Consider the following 18449-nt stretch of genomic DNA (forward strand, 5'->3'; position numbering starts at 1 on the left):
TAGACAGGGTCAAGATTAGATAGATGGGATATAGGATGCATGGTATACTCAATCTGTTGTTGAACTTTAAAAATTCAATTTGTATTACTTTAAACTCTGTAGACTTTTAAAAAGATTTTCTTCATGATTTTTACTTTGTGTGAGTCTGTTATACCTGGAATTTTTACAGTTTTAGATTTAGAACTACTTCTGGTTCCATTGCTAATCAAATGGTGTGATCTTTCACCAGCTTACTTGACCTCCCTGGACCCAGTCATCAAGAATTTTAAATGTAGGCGTTGGGTCAGGTCTGTAGTTTTTCTAGAGCACTTTTAAGTAAACTTTTTGTAAATTAGGAGTTCAGGCGAATTATATTAGAGTTTATCCATGAGATAAGACTTCTCATGAAAAGAAAAATTTGGAGTTCAAGTGGCTGGCTGTCTTACATTGGACCTACCTTCCTATTAATATTTTTCTTATTTTTGTTGCATAGCGTACAGAACATTCTGTTTCAATGCAGGTATAAAAGGATTTTTGTTTTCTTAACAGCTTTGCAGTCTCAGTAAACTCTTCAATTAAATAGAAATGGCAGGAGAAGCTTTATTCTGAGCTCTACCCAAAAATGAGTTCATCCAGCAAGACAGCTTAGTGCACTGACAGTCTGTAGTGTGTTAAAATTTGATATACAGTATGTTTAGGGTGTTAAAAATATTTAAAATAAATTTTAATCAAATCTTTGCATAAATCTTAAGTGACAGGGCCACAACTCAGGCCTGTTTAATGCAAGAGCTCTTTCTATCATACTGTATAATTTTTTCATCAAAAATATTTATAGATCTAGACACATTTCGTTTATGGCTTATTTCCCGATGTTTTGTGACTCAGAATATTTAAGTTCAATCTTTTAAAGACATTTGTGCCAATTTTATGACTAATTTTTTTTTTTTTTTCCTCCAGGGAAATGAGGCAAGTTATCCTTTGGAAATGTGCTCACACTGTAAGTCAAATATTCTTATCAAGAACTTCTTTTATTTTCACATTCTATATATGTATGTATGTAAATCTTACGCCTCTATAAATTTATATAGCGAAGTTAGCCCTTAACCATTTTAAATGGCAGTGAATTTGACTTAGAGTGTTTCTGAGTTACCAGAATAGGGAAAGATTTTTTTATAGACCTCTTTATTATTAGTGTCTGCACTATGTTGTAATTACAAACCGACCCTCAAATCTCAGTGGCTTAACCCAACTGAAGTTTTTCAGATTAACAAAGCTGCAAGTAAACAGTTAACTTACTTAACTTGTGGTTATGTAAAATGAAGTGCTTATTGAAGGCAAAACTGAGAGACTAAGGAGCTATCGTACAAGACGTTTCTGGGGAGGAGGAGTATAAGAAGTGTGGGTGGGCTGGCTGTTCTGACTATACTGGAGAACATAAAGAAAGAAAATGACAATCTTAGAAATTCTTGATTCAAGGATCAGAGGACCAGGGAGCTTAAATAAAAATCAAAAGGTCTCTTGTGTGAAAGTACAATGATTGAGGAAGAGGGAGATCATGAGAATTGGAATGGGGACGCTGGTAAGTTTAGATACCGTCCTGAGGTCCCAGAATTCCCAAAGTCTTCTGAACCTTCCTTGCCCTTTCTGCCATCCCTGTTTGATGAAGCTGGTCCTGCCTTGTTTGGAGACATCTTACTTTGCAATGAGATGTCTCTTCTTTTTTGTCTTATTAAAACCATTTCCCCATTGCTCATTGTTTCATTAGTCTCCTTTATTTTCCCAGAACACTTGTCAGTTTCTTTCATTCTCATCAACACCTTTGCTTGCTTATGAGCTCTGGATACATGCTCTTCCATCAGCTCTTTTCTTGAGCAACTTCATCGTCTTTCAGATCTCAGCATAAATGTCTCCTATAAAATGTCCCCTCTTCGGAGATGTTTTCTCTTTCTATGCTCTCTTCAGATTCTCTCTGACATGGGCAGTACCCTGTTTATTTTCTTTAGAACAGTTACCATAAGCTTAAATTACTTGTTTATTAATCCATTTTATTTTCCATTTTATAATTTCTACAGTTTCTTAAACTTTTTTTTTATGGTGATACTCTATGACCAATGACCCATAGTTTGGCCATCCGTACTACTATTTACATTTTATTTTACTGTTTCCTCCCAGGCTTTCCTTTATGAATTTCTTATATAATTTTGATCATATGTAGGTGTGTATTTCTGTTTTAAACATGAAGATAAAATGTTGTATCCAGTGTATTGTTAGAACTGACCAAAACCAAACCTAATTATGACTCTCTAGACCAGAGGTTGGTAAACTACTGCCTTACCTACAGTTTTTTTAATAAAGTTTTATTGGAACACAGCCATGCCCATTTGCTCACATTGTCTATGGCTGTTTTTGTTTGACCTCTGAAATGTGGTCAAGATAGAGTACTTACAGACTAGTGCTCCGAGTGTTATCTAGATCTATAATTCTTGTCTGTGCCATAATTGACATGTCAGTTGTATAGTTTCTTTAGAATTGAAAGAGTTCTGCTCAGAATTGTGCCTTGCCACTTACTGTTCAGCTTGAGCCTGTGGTGTTTTCCTCCTGTTGCTAGTGGGCAAGAAGGAGGTGTAGAAGCCTGTAATTAGCTAGGATTCAGGCTGCAAATAGAGTTGGGGTAGGCTGTTGGGAGTACAGCTCTGAAAAGTATGAGGTACTAGGAGGTTAGTTTTTGTTTCTTGGTCAGGGAACAGAGGTCCTAAGGGGGCAAGATGTCCCAGGTTCTTACCTTCTGCACTCCTTTAAGATCTGGGACTGAGGGTCATTTACCTGATTGCAAAGAAAAATGTACCAGGGCAAAAGGCAAGATGGATGTTCCCCTCGCTACATCCAGGATGGTGAAAGCCAAGTTTTTTTAAATAGTAAGTATTTGAAATAGATTTCATACAGTGTTAAAAGCTATCTCTTTCCATTTTATCTTTAGAACTTAGTAAGTCTTCTTTCTTAGGACTTCATCTGTGCTTTGATGAAATTTGAGCCTTGTCACTAAAGATCTGTACTTGTCAGTGATTGTTCAACTAGATATGAATCTGTCTGAATTCTTCTGTCATCCAGTAAAAATGTAGTTTTCCTCTATTTTCTAATTGGTTTACTAGAATATATTTTATACATGATTTGGATGAATTTGAACGTATTCACATTAAAACCACCACTTTTTTCCCCACCCACACATTGTAGTAAGTCTTGTTTTGCTCATTTGCAAAACTTCTTTATTAATGGGAGAGCTTAGTGTTGTTTGTAAACAGCTGTTACCATGTATGAAATGTTAAAACCAATCCTTGAGGCACTTTACTTTTTACACTTCCCCTGTTCAAGTTGTGCTTTCTCTTCCTTTCCAGACCTAGCTCAGGTCTGTGTTCTCTGTGAGGCCTTCAGTAGTCCTCTCACCTTAGTAGTTACTGTCTCATATGTTCTTTTAGTATTTAAATTATGCTCTTTTTTAAAACGGTAGTAAGATTCTAAACTGTATGCTGTAAAGTACTGTTTTTAACCCTGTGACACACAGATAAGTACCCACAGAATGCTTACAGTCTAGCTACTGGGATAAAGAGAAGAAATGCATCAATTTTTACAGTGGAAACAAACCATTATGAGCAATAGAAGCAAAGGTTCCAAGGAGGGAAAATTACCTTTGGTTAAGAAAATTAAGAAAAGCTTCATGGAAGGGGTGATGTTTGAAATTGTTTTTTGAAATCTACGTAAGATTTGAATGCTGATTAATTCTTTCACCTGTCTGGTCATTTGTCCCTTTCAGTTTCCTTAAATTCCATCCAGATCTTCAATGTTTTATCTAAACCCCCTGCATAATTCTTTCCAGTACCCTACCTTTAATCAGTGATTTTCATCTCCGAATGCTTAAGAAAACCGAGAACATTTTTAAGTGTTAACCTCATTACCTCCTCACCCCATCACCCCCTGCCTGCCACACACGGAAATTTTCCCATTTTCGTACTCATGCTTAATAACTCCTTCCTTTCAATATCAGAGTTTAGGTTATACCTCTCTTATTCAAGGTCAGCCTTGGCACTTGTGCTTTTGATCTCATCCCCTCTCATCTCTAGGACCTTATGTTTTTAGTTTCTCTTTGTTTTTACCTGTGTCTCCGCGTCTTCATTTTTCTTCACGTTACAAACATAATCAACTCCCCTTTGATCCTGATCCTGCGCGTGCCTCCCCGTTCTTCTCCTTTCTTTCTCATATTTGAGCTTTGCATGAGCATATACAGTGATCTCCATTTCCTTATTTCTGCCTGCTCAAATCTGGCTTTCATCTCCTACTACTTTGCTGACACTGTTGTTATTAAGGTCACCTTCCTTGTATTTATTTATTTTGTTTTATTTATTTATTTTTGGGGGGGGCCACACCGTGTGACTTGTGGGATCTTAGTTTACCGACCAGGGATCGAACCTGGGCCCTTGGCAGTGAGAACACAGAGTCCTCACTACTGGACCGCCAGGGAATTCCCATGGTCACCTTCATTTTATTGACACATTGCCTAATTGCTAAATCTGATGGAGTGGAAAGACCTGTAAAATCATTTGTGCTATTTGGGAAAATTTGAGCACTGATTATTTAATATCAAGGAATTAATTATTAATAATTAATGTTTTAGTTGTAATAATATTGTGGTGTAAAAGAATACCTTAGAGATAGATGATAAATACTGAACAGTTACAAGGACATGGTATGTCTGGGATTTGCTCTAAAATAATTGAAGTGGGTGTATAAATAAGATTCTAATGTGTCAGTGGTTGAAACTGGGTGATAGATATGTGGGATTCATTTTATGAGTCTCTCAACCTTTGTACGTGTTTGAAAGTTTCCTTTATAAAGTTGTTTTTTTTTTTTAATGAGTGGAAAAAGGAGGCGGGAAATAACTAAGAGTAATATCAAGGAGAAGTAATTATTCAATTATAGTTAAGTATGGCATGCAGTACAGCAAGCCTTAATAATAAGAGGCGGTTGAACTCATTTTCACCCGTAAAAGATTTGAGGTATTGACAGTGGAAGTGGAAGTGCGATGCCTGGCATAGAGCAGATACTGAGTAAGTATCTGTTGACTGAATAAGCTAGTAAGAGCTCAGAGCTGGACTGTAGAGACAGCTAGTTGGATAATTTTAAAGGCTGTGTCTTTAGAAAAACCCAGTAGTTACCAATCACCCCACTTGTTTTCATAAATAATAACAAGTACTTACATGGCATTAACACATGCCAGGCACTGTTCTAAGCATTTCACATACATTTATTTACCGTCTTAATCCTCACAGTAGCCTCATGAAAGAGATATTGTTACTTTCCCCATTGTATAGATGAGAAAACAGGCATCAATAACTGGCCTGAGATCACACAGCAGCAGGTAGAGTAACAAAACCATGATTTAATCTCAAGCAGTCGTGCTCTAGAGTTATATTTTTAATAACAATACTGTACAGCCTCTCTTATAGTAACTCTTACAAGTTTAATGTTATGTTTGTCTACATGAATGATTTTAGGCAAAACTGGACTTGTCTAAGACATAGTTAGGTATTCTCTGATTTTTTTTTTGTCTCTTAATTGAGTGTTTGCTTTTTGTTGAGTTAAATTATTTTAGGCCATTGTGACTTTGTTTCTGTCTGTTGGCTAGCCTGTCTGGAGTAGGAAATGTATACTCTGTTGGGGTGATTTGCTCAAAGTTGAGACTGTGGTTGTAACTTGGCATGATAATTTGGAAAAGTGGCTGAGTGCAAGATACTAGGTTAGATAGTTCAGCAGAGGGCTAGTTTGGAGCACGGGAGGAAGTATGAGTGGAAAGTCAGATTCAACTAATATTTTTTTACTGTTGATAAAACCAGTATAATTCTGAATAATTTTGATAAAGTTGGTGAACAGAGGGACTATTTTGTAGATTGAATGTAGATGAAAGACTAAAACAGTCTTTTATCTGAAGAGCTTTCTCAATTTTCTTTCGTTAGAAGGTGAACCAAGAGGAGCTTGGCAGCCTCTGAAGGAACGTTTCCCTTTGCATAATGAACTATCTGTAGAAACCTTGAAGACACCTTTAGCCATTAGGACACTGCTCTCATTTTGAGTAAACAGTCTCATTCAATCAGTTTTGTTTCTGGTTTAAATACTTACAAGTGACTTGAAAACATAGAGATATTGACTTCAATTTGTGCTGTTAATTTCTGCTCACAGTCAGTTGTCTCAGCGAGGTTTACATGTTCATATTCTTTACTTAGACTAGGGTTTTTCTTTGTTTTGAAAACAAAACTTTTTCACTGAAAAGGTTAATCTAAAGTTAATTTGATTTCCTCCTTCATTTCTGCATTCTTTTTTTTTGAGTTTGCTTTAAATATTTTACATTTATTTTTTTCTGCATTCTTTTATGTTTTCTTTCTTATATGTACCAGCTTAACTCACTTTAATTTTTTTCTTTTGTTGCTGAAATGATTTTAATCTATAGGTGAAACACTCTTTAAATGATACTCAGAATACATTACAATTTGGTTTTAAGATAGATTTGAGTTTAAAACAGGTCTTACTCACAATGATTCCGGTAAATCAAGTGCTCCAGAACACAATTCGGAGATGTAACAATTATGTGATGACTTCTTAATTGTCCAAGGGGATGAAGATCTTCTTCAAATATGGAAAGAAATTAAATCATTCTATAGTACTAACCTCTAAGAGTTATTCTCCTTTATAGACTACAATATTATTGTCAGTTTCATATGCTTTTTTTTTTTTGCTGTATGCGGGCCTCTCATTGTTGTGGCCTCTCCTGTTGCGGACCACAGGCTCCGGATGTGCAGGCACAGCGGCCATGGCTCACGGGCCCAGCCGCTCCGCGGCAAGTGGGATCTTCCCGGACCGGGGCACGAACCCGTGTCCCCTGCGTCGGCAGGCGGACTCTCAACCACTGCGCCGCCAGGGAAGCCCTCATATACTTTTACTTTATGAAGAACTCCTGCAGGAAGAAATTTCTGAAGGTCTTCCCAGATATAAACAGCTACATTTTCTGTCGTCTTACGACATCTACAAAATATGGCACATCCAGATCCAGCTTCTTATGATCAAGGGGCTTCATAATTGCCTCCTGTGGAGCCGATGGGTTGCGCTAAAGGAGAGCAGGCGGGACACTCGCGCCCACCGTCGAGGGCTCGAACCCGCTTCGCTCATGGTTTTGCAGGCCCACGTCCCGCCAGCGCCTCGTGCCCTCCAGTTCACTTGAATTTTTCAGTGATGTGTGTTCTAAAGAGTAATTTCTGGTTTACTCCCAAATCTTTATTTATCATCTCAGAAATCTTTGGAGGAAACTTTTAATATCCATAAAAATTTTATGTCACTAACTTTGAAATTGACTTGTACACTTGTTACTTTAGGTTTAAATCTTCATAAATGTATCAAATAATTCATGCTGCTTAATCTACCAGCCATGATTTATCATTTACTTAGTAATTAGTGATCCTGAACTCTAATTTATTTCACCTAGTCCACTGAGAATTACTTATATTCTGTTTTCTTTCAGTAAAGCTTTATTGCTGAGTAATGAAGTATAGTGCACGAACTTGAACGCCTAGGCTTGAAGTTGCTACCTTGTTTTGCCATCACAGTACCTTTTTAAAAAACAATGCCTGGATTGTTTACTGTATTCTAAAAATTTCAGGTTTTTAGATGAGTAGTCTTAAGAAAAGTGAAGTGCTAGCTCTGTTTTCTTTATCCATACTGTCAAATTTTGGCATCATGGTAGCACTTAACAAATTGGTAGTTTCAGCAGTGAAGTCCATGGCATGTAGTAATTTCACAGTCTACCACAAAATTGAGTAATTTTGTAGCTGGTATGTAGAAGACAGTTACTTTAGCTGGTTTAAGAAAGCCTAGCTAGCCATTTAGCAAAAGTATAAATTCTTGGATCTCCCTCAGAATGTTAGAGCAAAAGAGATGGAAAAATACGCAAGAAAAGAGGAACTTGGAGAACAAATACAGAATGTAATAGCATCTGTCTAAAAGACATCTCAAAAGTTATATTACATGAAATAAAAGCAAAAATAATCAGTGAAATAGTAGGAGAAAATTTTCTTCACCTAAAAAATCGTATTTTCTGATTGAAAGAGCATTCTGATACTCGGGAAGTTTAGATGAAAAAAGATCTCCATTTGGTGTCAACCTCTTTTGTAGTTCTAAAAGTCCAAGAGCAAAAAGAAAATCCTAAGAGCTGCTAGACAGGGAAAAGGTTGGCCTCAAAAAGAATAAGAGTCTACTGGCATTGGATTTCTTAGCAGCAGCAATAGATATTAGAAAGCAATAGGGCAGTTAATTCAAAGTTCGTTCTGAGTTCCTAAATCTAGATAGCAACCAAATGATTACTCAGGTGAGAGGCCAAATTAAAGACATTTCCAGAAATGTAAGGACTTGGCAAATTTACCTTTCATACCTTCTTGAATATGTACCCAGAAAAATGAAGGAGCAGTTAGAGAAAAAAGATGAAACAAGATCCAAGAAACTAAATCTCTTAAGACAGCAGTGAAGATCCCGGGATAACAACTATGCCAGGGACCTGGAAAGCAGGTGGTTCAAATTAGAGCAAGAAGCCAGAATTGTCCGTGGAAGATGTCATCAAGAAGAAAGTAAAAGTCATTATATAAATTGTATGCTGGAATTTCTTAATGTTAAGGTAAAAGGCAAGGCAGCAAGGGAAAAAAGCAGAGACTGGGGATGCAGTATTACATTCTTGGCGATAAACCAGATTGAGCTCTCGAGCAGCCATAAATAAGTCTTTTGACTAAATGGGGCTGAAAGTAAAAGAAGACTCTTGAATATGCATGCTTTTGTGAAAATACCATATTTTGGGGGGAGTTGGTGGTGGGGACTGATAACAAAGCTAAAGAAAAGTGCAACTAATATGTTTAACTGCAGCATATCATAGGAAAAGATAAAAGAAAAGCTTGGAGAATGTGATATAATGGGTTAGGGTTGGATTTGACGTACAAAAACAGTGGAACTCTTTGAGAGCCATATCTTTTGATTAAGATATGTTACTGACCTACACGGTATACTTAGGTTAAAAGAAAAAAAGTGTGTGACTTTCAAGCCAGGGTTATTAATAACTTAGTGAGAAAACTTGAAGATGTGCTTTTATGATCTTATAAATATATGCTTATTGCATATTCTCATTTGAACCACAATGTAAATAAACCGAAAAGAGAAGAACAACAGTAATACAAACACCTTCAGCAGGAAAACCAGTAGGAGAACATCTTAAAAATATGTTGTTTGATTTTTATCTACCTGAAGTGGAAATATTCTTATTATTCCCTTTTCTCCATACTTGGCCCAAGAGTGCAGGTTGAGGAACAGCAGTGTTTAGTATCTCTTAGCCTAACCTTCTATGTTAACTCTTCTGATGTAACTAACAAGGAAAGAAATTAGATCGGAAAGTATTTCAAGAAATCCCGTCGCCCAGCTTTTGCCATCAAGCTTTACAGGCTGAGCAACTTACTTAACTCTCTGGGTCTTTATCCTCATCTGGAGTTTTTCATCTCCAAGGTTTCTTCCAACTTTTTACATTACATGGCTTTTCTATTACAGATTTTCTCCCGAAACTCAGTGAGCTTTGAAGACAGTTGTAAGAAGGTATTTTTAGGATTAAGTGTGTAGCTTCTTTTGTGACATCTTTGGACAGTATTCATTTGCCTTTGTGAGTTTTGAGGTGGTGAATCATTTTTGACTGTATCTTTTACCTAAGGTAGGAGGAAGTTAGTGGTACATAGCATTCACATTTTGAAGAAGCATTCTAGAAGAAAGAAAGAAAACACAGTTAACAATATTAGTAACGAAACAACTGACATCACTTACATACCTACAGATGTTAAAAGAATAACTAGGGAATTTTATAAACAGTTTTATTCCAATAAGTTCTACACGTTGGATGAAACAAGACAAATTCCTTGAAAAAACGAATACAGGCAGCCCTCTTTTCATTGTACTTCACTTTATCGTGCTTCACAGATACTGTTTCTTGGCTTTTTAAAAATTTTTAAACAAACTGGAGGTTTGTGGCAACCCTGTATAAAGCAAGTGTATTGATACCATTGTTCCAGCAGCACTTGCTCACTTTGCGTCTGTTTGTCACATTTTGGTAATTCTCGCGATATTTCAAACTTTTTCACTATTGTTATCATATTTGTTATGGTGATCTGTGATCAGTGATCTTTGATGTTTCTTTTTTTTTTTTTGCGGTACGCGGGCCTCTCACTGTTGTGGCCTCTCCCGTCGCGGAGCACAGGCTCCGGATGCGCAGGCTCAGTGGCCATGGCTCACAGGCCCATCCGCTCCATGGCATGTGGGATCTTCCTGGACTGGGGCACGAACCTGTGTCCCCTGCATCGGCAGGTGGACTCTCAACCACTGTGCCACCAGGGAAGCCCCTTTGATGTTTCTGTTACGACTTGCTGAAGGCTCAGATGGTGGTTAGCATTTTTAGCATAATTTATTAATTAAACTTAGCATAATTTAATTTACCTTTAAATTAAGGTATGTACATTGTTTTTTTTAGACAATGCTGTTGCATACGTAATAGACTACAATATAGTGTAAACATAACTTTTATACGCATTGGGAAACCAAAAAATTCATGTGACTTGCTATTTTGCAGTGGTCTAGAACCAAACCTGCGATATCTTCAAGGTATGCCTGTTCCTAAAACTGACACAAAAGGAAATAGAAAATCTTAATAGCATTATATCTATTAATAAAATTGAATTCTTTCCCACAAAGAAAACTCCAGGGCCCAGATGGCTTTACTGGTAAATTCTAGCAAACATTTAATGGAAAAAAATAAAGAATCCTTAAGAAAATAGAAGCTAGCGTTATACCAATAGCAGTACCAAAGACATTATAGAAAACTGTAGACCAGTATTCACCATGAACATATGTGTAAAAATCCTTAAATATTTGTAAGTCAAATCCAACAATATGTAAAAAGGACAGTAAAGCATGGTCAAGTGGAGTTTATCCCAGGAGTACGATTTTATCTAGAAATATCAATTAATGTAATTCACTATATTGATGTAATAAAAGAGAAAAAACATCTTCTTAATAGTTGTAGCAAAGCATTTGTTTGACAGAGTTCAGTAGCCACTCATGATTAATAGTTTTGGCAAATTAGGGACAGAAGGGAACTATATCAACCTGATAAAGGGCACCTACCAAAAACCTATAGCTAACATCATACTTATTTAATGATGAAAGACTGAATGCTTTCCATGGGGAAAAAAGTAGTTTTTTACTCTGACCAATAGTAGTCAAAACTGTACTAGAAGTTCTAGCCAGTACATTAAGTCCAGTAGAAGAAACGTAATACGTTCAGATTGGAAAGGAAGGAGTAAAGCTGTCTTTATTCTCAGATGACATGGTTGTGTATTTAGTAAATCCTGTTCCTAGAAATAAGAAGTGAACTTATTAGCAAGATTGTAGGATACAAGGGCAATATACAAAAAGCAGTGGAATCTCTCTATAACAGCAGTGAACAATTGAAAACAAAATGAAATTGACAAAAATACCATTTATAATAGAATAAAAACATTGGGATATTCAAGTGTAAATTTAACCAAATATATGTAAGATCTATACACCGGACTACGAAACATCACTGAGAGAAACTTAAAAAGACCTAAGTAAATGGAGGGAGGTACCATATTCATAGATTGGAAGACTTTGACACTGTTAAGGTATCAGTTCTACTCAGATTGATCTGTAGATTCAAGACAATCCCAATCATTTTCAGCAGGGTTTTAATAAAAATTACCAAATAATTGTTAATTCTATATGGGAAAACCCAGGTCTTAGAAGAGCTGGCACAATTTTGAAAAAGAACAACGAAGTGTGAGGACAGTGTTCCCTGATTTAAAGACTAAAACATAAAACTGTGGTATTAGCATAAGATAAATAAATCAGTAGAACAGAGTAGAGGGTATAAACCCATGTGTGTGTATTCGATTGATTTTTTTTTTAAATAACTCTAGTCTTTTATTCAGCTATACTCGATAAAAACATTTTTTTCTTTAATTAATTATTTATTTATTTTTGGCTGTGTTGGGTCTTTGTTGTTGCAAGCGGGGGCTACTCTTCGTTGCAGTGCACAGGTTTCTCATTGCGGTGGCTTCTCTTGTTGTGGAGCACGGGCTCTAGGCGTGCAGGCTTCAGTAGCTGTGGCACACGGGCTCTAGAGCGCAGGCTCACTAGCTATGACGCATGGACTTAGTTGCTCCACAGCATGTGGGATCTTCCCGGACCAGGGCTTGAACCCGTGTCGCCTGCATTGGCAGGTGGATTCTTAACCACTGCGCCACCAGGGCAGTCCATTGATTGATTAAAAAAATTTTTTTTAATTGGATATTTGACATGTAACATTGTGTAAATTTAAGGTGTACAACATGTTACTTTATACAGTTAACTGATTTTTGACAAAAACATCAAAGGTACCAGTGTAAGGGGAGCCTTTTGAACAAAATAACTGGAATAAAAGTTTACCCTTACTTGTACAAAAAACATGGGTCAAAAATTTAAACATAAAAGCCACAACTATGGAACTTCTAGAAGAAAACATCAGAGAAAATCTTCACGACCACCATAGGCAAGGATTTTTAGTTTATTTGTAAAACATGAATCATAAAAGAAAAAAATGGGTTTCACAAAATTGAAGGTTTTTGCTCCTTAAAGGCAGCTTATAAGCTGGGAGAAGATACTTGAAATGCCTACACCTGACAAAGGACTTGCACTAATCAGTATAAAGAGAGAATCAGACAACTTTTTAAAGACAGCCCACCTTTTAAAAGGGTAAAATATTTGAAGTCACTTAAATGAAGATATATCAGCTGCCAATAATCACATGAAAAAGATGCTCAAGATAATTAATCCTCAGAGGAACGCAGGCTGAAACTATAATTGCATAGTGCTGCCACCCAGCAGAGTGGCTAAACTTAGAAAGACTCACAATTTCACGAGTTGGCAAGGAGGTGTAGAGCTCCTGGAATTCTCAGATATTGCCAGTGGGAGTGTAAAATGGTACACCACTTTGGAAAACTTTTTAACAGTTTCTGAAAGTCAAATGTATGCTTACCCTATGACCCAGCAATTCCAGGAAAACATTTGTTTACAAAAAGACTTAAGTATAATATTCTTAGAATCTTTATTCCTAATAGTCCCAAACGAAACAATAGGAATGTCTGTTAACAGATGAATGCATAAACTGATTGTAGTATATCCGTACAATGGACTATATATATACTACTGTGCCATAAAAAGGAAGAAGCTACTGACATATGAAACAACTTGGATTAGTGTCAAAAACTTAACGAGAAAAGGAAGATGGACACAAGAGTACGTATCTATGATCCCATTTATGTGAAATTCTAGACAGAATTTAGTTACAGAAAGCAGGACAGTGGTTGCCTAGGGTTGTGGTGGGGAGGGGGTGCGGTGTGTTTGTGATTGACTGGAAAGGACCTTAGGAAACATTTTGGGATGATAGAAATGTGCTTCTGTCTTGATTGCAGTGCTGCTTACGTAGGTGTATATGTTTGTCAAAACCTGTAGAATTGTATATTTAATAATGCCTTTTTGGAATATCAGTTATTTCCCAAAGTTGGTTTAAAATTTCTTTTTAGCGTTTTGATTACAACTTGATAATTCTTTTGTTGGTGCTGATGTGTAGCTCTTGTATATTTGATAATTAATAATTTTTAAGTGTGTCATAATTTTAATCTAGAAACACCAAGAGCATGTGTTGCCTCTTGCATTAGAAAATTATGATATACCTCTAGAACCTAGACCTTTTAAAGTGGATGAAAGTTTTTCATTTGTAAGGAAAAGACACAGCACAAATGTCCATTTTTCATAATATGCCCTTTTGATTCTCTTTCAGTATTAATAGGGAGCTTTCTTTGCTTTGTTCTGTTAAAGTATTCTGTGTAGAATATAAATATTAGACTGCTAGGGTAATCACAAGGTTACAAAATTAGGCAGTTTTTTGGAGCTGCTTATGAAGGTTTTATCTGCGCCCCCTAGTGGTTTTGATTTCTTATTTGGGATAACATTGGAAATACAGTCATTACTTTTGTAGAAGATGAATTTTACAGAAGACTTTAAAACTTTTAAATTAATCTTTATGTTGAAAAACTACCCAATAGCTTCTATTGACAACACTATAAGGCTTCATTCTTGTGCTAGTCTTTACAAGGTTATTCAATACATGTTTCTCGGGGCTTCTGGTGGTACAGTGGTTAAGAATCCTCCTGCCAATGCAGGGGATACGGGTTCGAGCCCTGGTCCGGGAAGATCCCACATGCCGTGCAACAGCTAAGCCCGTGTGCCACAACTACTGAGCTTGCGCTCTAGAGCCCACGAGCCACAATTACTGAGCCCACGCACCACAAATGCTGAAGCCCACACACCACAAATGCTGAAGCCCGCGCACCTAGAGCCTGTGCTCCGCAACAAGAGAAGCCACCGCAATGGGAAGCCTGCGCACCGCAACAAGAATAGCCCCCGCTCGCCACAACTAGAGAAAGCCCACACGTGCAGCAACGAAGACCCAAAGCCGCCAGAAATAAAAATAAATTAAAAAAAAAAAACACATGTTTCTCCATAGGTAATTTTATCATATCTGAGGGCTCTTTCCACAGTACCTCTAAGATCCCTTATTAGGGATCTATAGTTTTCATTCTATAGCATAGTTCTAAATATCCTGCCATACAAACGAGATTGGGGCATATCTTCTTAAATACATAGTCAGGATGAGAATGGAACATTTTATGGTGCCAGAAAATAAGGAAATGCTCAAATTGGGGATTGTTGAAAAGTCACACAGGAGCCAGCTTGAGGTAGTACCTAAAGAAGAAAGCTGGAATAATTTGGTTAACCGGTAATGTGACATTGGATTTTAACCCATAGGATAAAATAAGTACCCATGAATCCATGCTGATACGAATAATTGAATAAAGAAACAAATAGGGAAAGGGGACAGGTTTGTTTTGTTTTGTTTTTTGACAGGAACAGTCCAGTTAATAATGAGGGAAAAAGAAAATCATTATTAGGCAATACCACAGTAATAAAATTTTGCAAACAAGACCTACCTAGATGATGCTCCAATTAGATCAGAGTTTGAGGAGAAAGTAGGATATTTGAATAGTCTCAGAGTATTCCCCCACCAATATTTTTTTTTTTTTTGCGGTACGCGGGCCTTTCACTGTTGCGGCCTCTCCCGTTGTGGAGCACAGGCTCTGGACACGCAGGCTCAGCGGCCATGGCTCACGGGCCCAGCCGCTCCCCGGCACGTGGGATCTTCCCGGACCGGAGCACGAACCCGTGTCCCCTGCATCGGCAGGCGGACTCTCAACCACTGCGCCACCAGGGAAGCCCCCTCCCAATATATTTTAATACAGAGGGAAAGATTGTAGATTTATAGTGGAGAAATCTGGCAGAAACCACCTTGGCCAAGTGATCAAAATTAGCATCACTAGTGAAAAGACATGTTGACATGAACCCCTTGATAATGATGCACTGCGAAGGACATATCATTTCTATGGTATTCTTGCCCCAAAGCATTCTAATCATGAAAAAAACATCAGCAACTCACTCTGAGGGATATTTTACAAAATACTGGATCAGAAGTTTCAAAGTCATGAAACACAAGGAGAAAAATTAAGAGTTGTTACAAATAGGAGGAGGCTTAAGGAAAAATTACAAAAATGTTGCAAAAATCATAGAGTTCCCAAATATCACTCACCCAAGCTTCCTCTGATGGTAACATCTCACAGACTTAAAGTGCAATTATCTTTATCAAAATCAAGAAATTAATATTTTTACAGTACTGTTAAACTGTATATTTTAGTGAAAAAAGAAATTGTGACACTGGAAAGTTTTTCTTTTCCAGAATTCTATTCAGGATCCCACATTGCATTTAGTTGTTTCTTTGAAGATACTATTATCACTAGGAGGATTTGATAAGACTTGCTTTATTTTGTTTTAAATTGTTTATGGACTAATAGGTAATAAATTATTTATAAAGTGGCTATTAAAAGAATTTCCTGAAGGAGTAGTCTTGTTGCTACTTATTACTGCTTTACAAATTTGGAGAATTGGCTAAAATTTGAGGAAAATTTATTTTTCTACCATTCTGCTTATTCCTTTTCCTTTTCATGGTGAGAAACCTCAAAATCACCTAACAGTGGAGTAGCAGCTTGGTGTGTGTGTATAGTAATAACAGTGCTTGAAGAGCCAGAGGCCTGCATCTCTTTGCTACTGTTGGGAATCTCTTACATTCTTTTTTTCTAAATGATAAAAAATATATGTATAATAAAGAGAGGTGGTTAATGTTTCTTCATCTGAGAAGATGATGAATGAATAAGCAACCTTTCTATCTCTATTAATATTATATACTCTCTAGCGTTAATATGTCCAGTTGGAAATATTTATTTAAACTTACTGTAGCAACATGAGCTCTCTAAAGGCAACTTCTTAATTATTTTATGTGGTAATAATATTCTTGAAATCACTTGTTAAAATAGGAAACCATCTAGATTTCACATTTATTCCTGAGTATATTCAAGGGTGCAGTGATCTGGGTATGGTCTCAACAATTTAATTTGCTGTTTTCCATGTAAACATTCCATAGTAATACCTATATTATTATAATATATACCTATATTATTATAATATATACCTATATTATAAACTCAGACTAAAATATCTAAGTTTTTAATATCTTAAATTTTAGAGACATACATATATGTATGACTATAAGATTAACTATTACAATACTTTGTATAATATAATGTAAATTGAATATGTAGGCACTTCCAACTACTAAAAAAGATAATCCTCCCAAAGGTATCCTTACAAAAAGTGGAAAAATAACATGAGTTTCAGCTTGGCAAAACATATGAAAAACAGTATCTCTGAGTCACAAGATGAGTCAAAAGGGTGAGGTTTGTTTGTTTTTCCTTGTTCATCTGTTTTAAGGGAGTATGATCCCAAGTAGCAGAAAAAAATCTTTGATGAAAGTTGGTGCCAAAAGTTGGAATTCTTTATATTTAGCTTGTACGAAGTGCAAAGCTGAAGCACTTGATGGTGCTGCCAAGGCGGGTTTGATCTGTTTTAAAGATCTGGGCCTGATTTTTAGGATATTGGTAATAACTGTAAACGGATAGTAACCTTTAAAAATTTAACCTTTATAAAATTTTTTCTTAAAAATTTAATTAAAGGATTAAAATCTAAAAATGCTGGGTTTTCTTTGCTCATATTTGCAAAGAATATCTTTAGAAGAATATTCAAGAAGCTGGCAACGTTGGAGGGAGGCTTTGAATATTGAACTGTGTTCAAACCATGTTCAAATTTTGAACCACGAACTGCTAGAAATAAACTAAATTAAAATTTTACAAGATAAGTGAAAATTAGAGTGCCTGGTACATAGAGATTGATTTAGTCTGCCTGGTAAAACCACGTGACTTCCATGATCAGCTTAGCATTGTTAATCTTGTAATATCTTACTCAGCATACAGTTGGTTGTATGTTATGGCAGGTGCAGACAAACAAAAGGGTAACAAAAAAAATTTTATGATATATTTTCTTTGTTATAAGAAATTAGTCAATCGTATATGCAACTCTTTAAATTGGAAATTAAACTCTTGGATAAGTGGTGAATTTTTTTCCTATAATTATCACAAAATCGTTTGTTAAATCTTGCTGCCTCTTTTTGTTTGCTTTTAGTTGATGCTGATGAAATTAAAAGGCTAGGAAAGAGATTTAAGAAGCTCGATTTGGACAATTCTGGTTCTTTGAGTGTGGAAGAGTTCATGTCTCTGCCTGAGTTACAACAGAATCCCTTAGTACAGCGAGTAATAGATATATTTGACACAGATGGGAATGGAGAAGTAGACTTTAAAGGTAAGGAAGTAGTTTTTTTTTAAACTACCAGTTAGATAATCTGTGAATAGCATCTTACAGCTCTGTGTACAAAAATGTCTGAAAAATTTAGTTTTTCTTGAATGTGTATTACTGGTTTTCTTATAAAGATAGATTACATTAAAACCTCAAAGTCTGTGATATATGAACCTTAATGGGCTAATAAGATCTTTTACTTTTGGGGTCATAAATGATCAAATTGCCCTTTAAGGTAATCTGAAAAATGGGATTTAGAATTTCTTTTGTTGTTCGAAAATTAATCTCACTTTAGGGAAACTTACAATATTAGAAGCTACATTTTTAAAACCTTTTATAAAAGAATGAGACTTAATACTAAGTCAGCAATAAAAAGTAAGCTGAAGTAATAAGGATATGACTATTATCATAGAAAGGATTAATTTAGTTAATCTAAGATTTTACGAAGACAGTAGCGCTTTTGCTAATATTAACCATTTGATTCTACACTTTAAAGT

General features: G+C 36.1%; 1 protein-coding gene across 2 annotated transcripts in view; it reads left to right on the forward strand.

Annotated features, from left to right (window-relative positions):
* The window catches only part of PPP3R1 (protein phosphatase 3 regulatory subunit B, alpha), a 113218-nt gene that overhangs the window by 85126 nt on the left and 9643 nt on the right, over positions 1-18449 (forward strand). For both annotated transcript variants that reach the window (XM_067704865.1, XM_067704866.1), the window contains 2 exons: positions 937-976; positions 17782-17958. In XM_067704865.1, the coding sequence (XP_067560966.1) occupies positions 937-976; positions 17782-17958 (217 nt within the window). The remainder of the gene's footprint in view (positions 1-936; positions 977-17781; positions 17959-18449) is intronic.

This window comes from Pseudorca crassidens, chromosome 14 (genome assembly GCF_039906515.1).
Source record: "Pseudorca crassidens isolate mPseCra1 chromosome 14, mPseCra1.hap1, whole genome shotgun sequence".
Taxonomy (NCBI): Eukaryota; Metazoa; Chordata; class Mammalia; order Artiodactyla; family Delphinidae; genus Pseudorca; species Pseudorca crassidens.